The sequence below is a fragment of the Etheostoma spectabile genome, chromosome 5 (genome assembly GCF_008692095.1).
Source record: "Etheostoma spectabile isolate EspeVRDwgs_2016 chromosome 5, UIUC_Espe_1.0, whole genome shotgun sequence".
Lineage (NCBI taxonomy): Eukaryota > Metazoa > Chordata > Actinopteri > Perciformes > Percidae > Etheostoma > Etheostoma spectabile.
Window position 1 is genome coordinate 14,064,211 of NC_045737.1, and position 8,978 is coordinate 14,073,188.

Genomic DNA, 8,978 nt, shown 5'->3' on the forward strand with positions numbered 1-8,978 from the left:
ATGCTGTATTAAGGGGGCAGCGGGTGTTAGACAATTTGGAGATAAAGCAAGCGAGAGGCAAGATTGATATGGTGTGGACTTGTGCAAAATTCAGTGCGTATCGGGTGGAGGATGCTGAAGATGGAGCTGTTAGGCAAGAGGAAAAGTGGAAGGCCAAAGAAAAGGTTAAAGAGGGGAAGGAGGACATTCGCGTGGTTGGCGTGACAGTAGAAAAATGCTGGGGACAGGAAGAGATGAACAGATGAACTGCTGTTGTGACCTTTTAACAGTAGCAGCCAAACAAAGAAGTTTTAGGTCAGTTGACTTCAGCCAATAACTCATAGAGAAGCTGACATCAATTGGGACACTCCCCTTAGCAGCGCCCTTAATGTCCAAGAGATCAGAGGTCAACCTTAAAACTGCCCAGAGACACTCCAGCAGGATGGGTTTATGTTAATACATCTACTTGCTGACTGATGACCTACCTGTACTGTATGTTTTATGTGCGTTAACACCAACAGGTGGCAGCATATACCTCACATGCAGCCAGACAACAATCAGTGTGCAAGAGAGGAAAGATCCTCCCCCCCCTCCAGAAACAGGATGTATCCAGACAGGGGGTTGATCCTACTCTGCTCCTCCTCATCTCTTATGTAATCCCTATCTCAGCCGTGTGCTCCCCCCATAACCACTGACCTGAATGTGGTAATTGTGACCAGTTACTTAGAAGAAGTAGATATTTTTTTTTTAATCTCTAGTAGGCTTTACACTTTATATCTTTGACTTTATATTTTTGATATTTTATACTGTTATATTTTATACTGTTATATTCTTAAATTTTTTTGTGTCAACACTGCAAAGGGATTGCTTTAATCTCGTCGCACAAGTACCGTGTACTTGTGTATAATGACAATAAAGGCATTCTATTCTATTCTATTCTATTCTAGGCTAACTGACGACAGAGGCAACTTTGGGTGATGTTGCACTTGAATTGGACCACAAAGGAATGAAAGTGTGCAGCATTATGAGTCGGATTCTTCAGCCAACACACATACATGCCTTTGTTCATAAAGCCGGTAGTTCACAGAGGCAGCTGTCATTGGCAGTGTCTGGTGAAAAATGACATTGTTTTTTCCACTGTGGATGATCATTAAAGTCAATGGGAGTGTGGTGAGGTAGTAGTACTGAGGAAGTAATAGACTAGCAATGTTTAACAGGCAGAACAAAGACATAAGGATCGAACAAGATGATAAATGTAACACATTACTCTAGTGTAGCCTGAGGTTGGTTTATTTCTCGATGCACTGCAGTCTTAACAGCATGTTGTTTGCCCCGCTTCCTCATTCACGCCACCACTTAATAGATGAGTATTGTCTGGGTGCCTCTTATGGAAGCACATTGCCACCAAGAAATGGAAAATGTTCATCAAAATGTTATAGCATTGAAATAAGGACTTCAGAATAAATGTAGATTTGTGTTTCATCATCAGTTCTTGCTCTCTTGGTTTTGTCTTGGATGCTTTGGGAGCTGTTTTGTACGGACTTGGGGGTGACAAGTATTTTGGGGAAAAATCATCCATTTATATTTTTATATATGTAATCTATCCGTCAGGGTGAGACCAATTAGTCATCTTGGTCACTAGCAGCCCAGCTCCTCAGTATCCATCGTCATCCCTGGTAGAACAGCCATTCTACCTATGTCCATACACAGAAATAGACATACAGCTAAAAACAAGGACAACAAAGATGGACAAAGGTAGAACATAATCGTTTGACTACTATATACAGATATAATTACATATAAAAGTGTATACATAAATAAAACCAACAAACAACAATGACATTTATAGACAGTAAGACAATAGTGCAAGGGTGGAGAGAGCAAAGGGCACTGGAATAAATATGGAATTATGAATGTAACAGGTGGCATTACAGTGTATTTGGGTTAACATTTAACTGATATTATTTACATGTTAAGAAAACAAACAATAGAAATATATAATATTATTTTACAGGTAGAGTGGATGTATGTGTAACAATGTTTTCTGGTATTTTATCACACAAAAGGTTCACAGGTGTTTTGAGCAAGAACACTGACTGAAGAAAAACAGAGATTTAAGACTATCGTGTTCAAATCCCAAGGATGCGAACATAAACTTGGCATAGTCTGTATTAACAAAGGTATAATGTCTCATTATTTTGACATGTATTTGCTTTGATTTGTACAGAACTTCATTCATCCATTTTCTCTCTTTTTTGACAATAATGAGCTTCCATACTTTCTTCACTTAGCTACACCAATCATAACAATAGGAGGGGCGGGGCCACGCCAGGTTAGGTTGTGACTCTTATTGGGTAAATAACAAACCACCCACTTATTTTGTAGCCTACCGTTGGGGAGTCACGAGAAGTTTAACGTAAGCGAAGCTCAACTGAAAATGACACTGAGGTGAATGGAGATGACACAGGTGTACCTCACGAAAACGTCTTCGCAGGGAGGAATACTAAAGCGAGCGTGTGAGGTTCTTGGCCGCCTACTTTGTTAGCCCACTTGGACTCGGGGTGGCTCGGCTTGTGGAGGAATCGCTGTAGCTGCTAGCGAAGCACGTTAGCCGCTAATTCCCGCAGCTAGTGAGCAAACTAACGTTAGCCTCTTCGCCCGAGTGAAGTGAACAAGTCGAGGTGTGTCAAGATAACGGCGCCGGGGCTAATTTTGGAAGGCTGGATATATTCCCGGGAGGTGTTATCGACACCGGTGCCAACTGCATTGTTGCGCCGCTCCCCTGCCCTCTTCTCATTGTTGGCGGAGCGTCCTTACTGCACACCGCTGAGTTTATGCTAGCAACGGTTGCAGCCAGCTACAGCAATGTGCCACATTAGCTAACGAACATATAGTTTGTTTTTTGGACAATCGTGAGTGGATACTGTCACCGGTGCTAGTTTTTGGAAACCGACGTGGTTGTATCATACGACCGTGACGCCCGTATATTAACTGTACTTTCATGTCGTATCATCCGACATCTAATAGTCCTTCCAGAAGAACAAGACGCGGAGCATGCAGGAGAAGAAAAGACTACATATAAGTAGATAGGGACGTTGGACACAACCGAGTTAAATTGGACTGTGTGGTTAGTCGAGGAACGAAATAGGGGTTGCATTTGGTGGTCTGACTGACAGAGAAAGTAAAGGATGAAGAAGTTTTCCAGAATGCCAAAGTCCGAGAGCGGTGGGCTCGGAGGGGCGTCCGGCTCCAGCTCCGGAGTCAGCAGCTACTTCGGGAAAGTGTTTGCCGTCGGCCGCTATCAAGTCACCGTGGATGAGCTAATTGCAGAGGGTATGTACAGTAGAAGATTTACATTAGAGTGTTCGTTCAGTTAAAATGTTTTCACATTAAGCAACACAAGATGTTCTGGGACACACCCGTCATCTTCTGTTTGGAGAGAATAACTGACACACAGACACAAGCAGTGAAGCAACTCCTCCAGCTTTGTTCCTTTTATGGGTTGGTAATTCGTTTACACTCCACTGTAAAAGTTCAGTTTTCCCCCACTAAACATCTGCACATCTGCTTATTTCCCCCCTAGAAATTACATGCAGATTTATTAAAATAGGTCACTCTTCTCTTCCAGGCTATGAACGCTTTGGTATTTAAAGTTTGGCACCAGGGATTTGGTCCATATCTGGATTTAAAAAGTAACTTTTCCCCATACAGCTGTAGTTTACATCCGGCTTCTCCATTTGGGGGGGGGGGGGGGGGGGGGGGGGGGTTGCCCCCAGGGTAACAACGGTTCAAGCCTCCTGTGTCAACATACAGCATGTAAAGATCCTACCATTAAAACAAAAAAAAACACTTAAACATGTTCTCGCAAGTTCTTTTGCAGTTTGATTTTGTACAATGAGGACTTTTTTTAATGGAAATATGAAAAGTTGTACTCTCTTTGCAGCTGTAAAAATGAACAGACTAAGTTCTCCATAGACTGGCAGAGAGACACTCTGCCAGTTATACAGTTTTGTGTGAACCTAAGCTAAGTTGATTAGATTGCATACCATTTCAAAACAAGTAACAACAGTGCTTGCTGGATAAACACATAAAGGATGTCTTATGCAATGGCTGTGCCTACCCAATACAGCTCCTGAGGATGTCAACAGTCTTCTTGGAAACGTAAGACATTTCCTTAATGGCACAAAACCCTGTATTCAAATCTGTTGAAGTGAGAGACTCCTCTATGTACAGGCAGAGAATGAGGAAGTGCGGAATCAAAGAAAAAAAGGGTTCTCAAAACAGCTGATCTTTCACAAATGGTTTAGTGCTCATCTGTGTATTTATTAAAAACATCACAGGGTCTTTTCTTCACAGGAAAGTCATATTTGTATGCTCTTGTTTGTATGCTATTACTGGAAAAGGCTAGTCAAAATAATAACAATCAGTATTCACAAATGTATTACAATAAATTAGAGGTTTAGTTACTGTGTCTACTCAAGTAACTCAGCACTGTAAAGATGCTGTTGAGTCAAACTGCAAAACTGATCTCACTGACTCAGAAAAATGAAATAAACACACACACACACACACACACACACACACACACACACACACACACACACACACACATGCAACCCTTCCTGCAAGCAGTCATGAGTCTGTGTCATCATATAATCATGTGAAGTGGCTGTGACTGGTTTTGCTAGAGCACACGGTTACATTGTGACCTTTGCTCATTATTCTGTTCCAAGGTAAGAGCCGGGTGTCTGTGCATGCCTGGGCTGCACAGTTAATCATATAGTTGTATATTTCATTTGACTTAGTGTGTGCTGCATTTAGAAATTGACAGCACGTTGAAGTCAGACACCAAAAGCAAAATGTTGCTCTTCATTGGGTTGGAGTAAAAGTGCTAGCTGTAAATTCTGTTCAAGTAAATAGTTATTTGGAAGCTTATTCAGAGTGAAACATAATGCTTATCAGAAGCAAAAACATGTGATATTTACAGCATCAAAAGGCAGAAAGGACAGAATACAGGTCTAAGTAATACATAAAAAAAGTGCATTAGTCTTTTCTTCAGTGATTTAGTATAGAAATATAAGTTACCCATTTTATTTTATGGGTGGACAGCATATGCACTCAACTGGCTGGGATTTTTCAATTGAAACTTAACTCAAATTCACTCAAATAAAAAAAAAAACTCCAGAAAAGGAAAAAGCTACTCTGACAGTAACCATAGTACATAAATGAATTGCTTCCACTGTTTCACTTGAAATTCATGTTGTTAATGCACACTTACATATGTAGCTTGAGGATGCTTTAGTATAGGGAGCTGAGAACTTTATTTTTTCTGTCAGTGGTGGGTCCCATCATGTGCTGCCCATTCAGCAACAGGACCTCCAACCACCAACCAACTGCTGCTAATTCTTCACTGAGGTTTGTGGGGTTTGTGGCCGGAACCACTTGGCAGGTAACCATCATTTGGAAGTCCTGTTCTTTTTAAAGACCTACAATGCTAGAAAACTGCAGTGTAAAGATTAATTTTGGGATTTACCTGCCATTGTGGCCCAGAAAACACCAGGCATGATCACAAGATTGGATTTAAAATTTCAAGTGTTATTCATTTAGTGCAATCTATTATTTAATTTTGTCCACATGAGAACAATGACATTTAAACTCCGATGCACATTGCAGATTGTTAGCAAAATTTGAACCAACTGCAGAATTCTGCCATAACGTGGGGTTTTCTGTGTAAAGTGAGACCCAGGCTGTCATGATAACAGTTCTTTCTCATCAAAAAGTTGTGCGTGCTAAAATCAGACAAGGCAAAGCCACAATTTAAACTGATGCTCATATTGATCTATTTCTTCCTGTCTTCTTGATTGTACCAGATAAGGCAAATTGTGCCATTTAGTATCCTCCATCTTTTCATAAAGGACATCTAGGGAGGTTCATCAGTATGCTGATTAGACCAGCTGCTGGACAGTGTGTGGCTCTGGGTCACTTATGACTGGTGTTTAACTATTATCTGGCAGCTGTGCCAGTTTAATGAAAAGCATGAGATTCACTCAGAGCCAAACACACAACCATAGATTTCTGTAGTAGAGAAACTGATGAAAACGTGTTTGAATGATCTGGTATCTTTTTTTCAAAACACCATCTTGCCCTAATATATTCAAAATGAGACTTATGTTAAGCTCAAAAGTTCAATTGATGCCACGTGGTTGGCATTTTTCCCCCCAGTGACATATCTGCAAAGCTAGACAGTTCCTACATTGAGTAGGAACATAGTCATTTCCCTCCACTCCCCCCTAGCCTCTGTGGTTTCTCTTGAGCTCTATCTGCTGCTGTCTCCAAGAGGAACACAGAAATGACATGTAGGAACAGGATGCATCTGTGAGCATGTCGTCCTTTTCTCCGCTAACGCTTATCGTTTGGGGTTCCACGTCAGGGCCTGTAAGTTTGGGAAATGTGTGCTTACTGTTGTCTTTTTGAATATGTTTTTAAGTTTTAGAATGGATAGTACATTCTTTTTTTTTTTTCTCTCTCTCACAGCCGTCATTCCTTTTCACTTGCACTCAGTTGGCGGTTTATTAGGTACACCTTACTATAACTAATGCAGTCTCACACAACAGTCCTGCAATACATCATTATGAAGGTTATAATGTCTAGTTTATAATTGCTTGCTCTGGAGGAAACTACTAGAACTGTTGGGTCCTTGTAAACTCTGGAGTGTGGTCTAGACCTATTCTATCTGTAAAGTGTCTTGAGATAACTCTTGTTATGAATTGATACTATAAATAAAATTGAATTGAAATTGAATTGAATTATTATACGTTTTTGTTGAAACTGTTTTGGAGAGGTACTGAGTCAACTTTGTGATCAATTTGGAGGATGTAGTTTGCAGTGCTGTTTTACTGCATTGCCTTAAGGAAGAGATGTGTGTCTGTTATCTAGCATAGCCACATTGATATAAATGGGCTGGGCAACAATTGTCAGAATATCGCCATATAATTCAACAACACTTTCGGAAAATGACCTGTTTAATCAACACCTAACAGATTCAACAGAAGCTAAAAATATAACCTTTATAAATGTAGGATTTATTGCATGACTGTTGTATTCGACTACATGAGTTATAGCTTGGTGTAATAATGAATTGATAACTAAGCGTTCATGTTGGTTGACTGACCCTTCACTTCTTTATCAGTTCCACTTCCTTTTATTCCAGAAAAAGAGGCCAGTTTTTCTGGTAGATACACCTCTGTTTTTGGTTTTATTTATGATGCTTGAAGTCACTGTTTGTAAGAAGGCAGACAAAATGTTCTGCACCTGCAATCGGAATATTTAATCAAGCTATTTGCTGAAACAGCCGCTAAGCAATTCAACAGATAACTGCTTCTGGAACATGTCTTGTGGTCAGCTTAACAGAGTTATTTATTCATCAGACCATGACCATGTCACATGACCGCTGTACCTGCCTCTCACTGTAGGTACAAGGCAAACATTCACATGTGTTGGTAAATTCATGTTACAATGTCAGTGCCTCTTTCTAATTAACAGGAAGACCTTGGCTCAGTAGTTTCACTTCCTATGTTTGAGGTTTTACAAGCAAGGTTATAATATATCACTGTCTCCTCTAATTAGGGTCAAATCCATCTTCTAAGCATCAGAAAGCTGCAGACGTTGTGCTTCGTAGTGGTTCCTGGTGTCTATTCATGCGTCATTCTAACCTTCTTCACAGAAAGCTTGACTCTCAGCTGACTGGTCCACTGAGTATTCTCTGTGCATTTTAAGTGACACACGCCTGTCACCAAACAAAACTTTATCTCTGAACATGCTGACTTTGCTTGCTGTCAGCAGAATCTTGAAGTGTTTACACTGGGGTTTATAAAGGCACTCTGTGAGTGTAAGACTTTTGGCCTTGGTTGCAGGGACTCCCTGGCCATGACAAGCCACAAATCATGTAAACACGAGAAACACAAACACTGTTTCCATGCAAATAGCTGCTAAGTTCACAGTGAACCTGAAACTCTTTCACCTTGCCCTTTGTCACTTGTGATCTGGACAAACGCCATGCATTCAAACAAACAAGTTTTTGGCCTCCTGACTAGAAATTTACAAAATATAATTGTATTGATGCAAGTGCAGTGCCACTTGAAACAAGTACATTTGATAAGGTCTTTGTTGTGGATTTCTTTTGCGGTGTTTGCTTTTGCTATAGAGATTACAATAAATGAAAGCTAAACCAAATGTTAAGTAAATATACTGTAGCTATCTACAGATATTAGCTTTTGGGTCGGACACAGTTTAGATAAAATGAAATGAAGCGCTCGGAGATGTTGGAGGGTCCTCTTTAACTTTGCTCTGGTTAAGACTAATAAACAACCTTGCAAACTAGGTTCAACTTTTATGGTTGGCAGTTTTGTCCTTTCAAATGTACAGTGCCACTTGAAACAAGTACATCTGATAAGGACTTTTGTTGTGGATTTCTTTTGCAGTGTTTGCTTTGTTATTTAGATTCCAATAAATGAAATGAAATAAAACCAAATGTTAAGTAGATATACTGTACATATCTACAGATATTAGCTTTTTGGGTCGGACACAGTTTAGTTAAAATGAAATGAAAATCGTTTGCGATGTTGAAGGGTCCTCTTTAACTTTGCCCTGGTTAAGACGAATAAACGGCCTTACAAACTGTGTTCTGGGGAGGAGGGGGGCAGTCCCTGTGGACCAAAGTATGGTGGTGAACTGGTAGCTGGAGAGGTGCCAGTTCACCTCCTGGGGACTGCCAATGTGCTCTTGAGCAATTCGCCAAACCCCCAACTGCTCGGGGCGCCTTTCAATGGGCAGCCCCCTCACTCTGACATCTCTCCATATAGTGCATGTATAGAACCTGAGCATGTGTGTGTGTGTAATTCAGGCCTGTGTGTAATAACGGCGTGAAAACATTGTAATTTCTCCTTGCGGGATTTTAATAAAATATTGAGGAGGAGTAGTAGTAGTAGTAGTAGTAGTAG

General features: G+C 40.5%; 1 protein-coding gene across 2 annotated transcripts in view; it reads left to right on the top strand.

Moving 5' to 3' along the window:
• The first annotated feature begins 2,337 nt into the window (after positions 1-2,337).
• The window catches only part of bmp2k (BMP2 inducible kinase), a 45,041-nt gene continuing 38,400 nt past the window's right edge, over positions 2,338-8,978 (top strand). Inside the window, exon 1 of one of the 2 annotated variants that reach the window (XM_032514917.1) lies at positions 2,338-3,312. In XM_032514917.1, coding sequence (XP_032370808.1) covers positions 3,168-3,312 — 145 coding nt within the window. In that variant the 5' untranslated portion in view covers positions 2,338-3,167. The remainder of the gene's footprint in view (positions 3,313-8,978) is intronic. The other variant, XM_032514916.1, reaches the window with a different exon arrangement.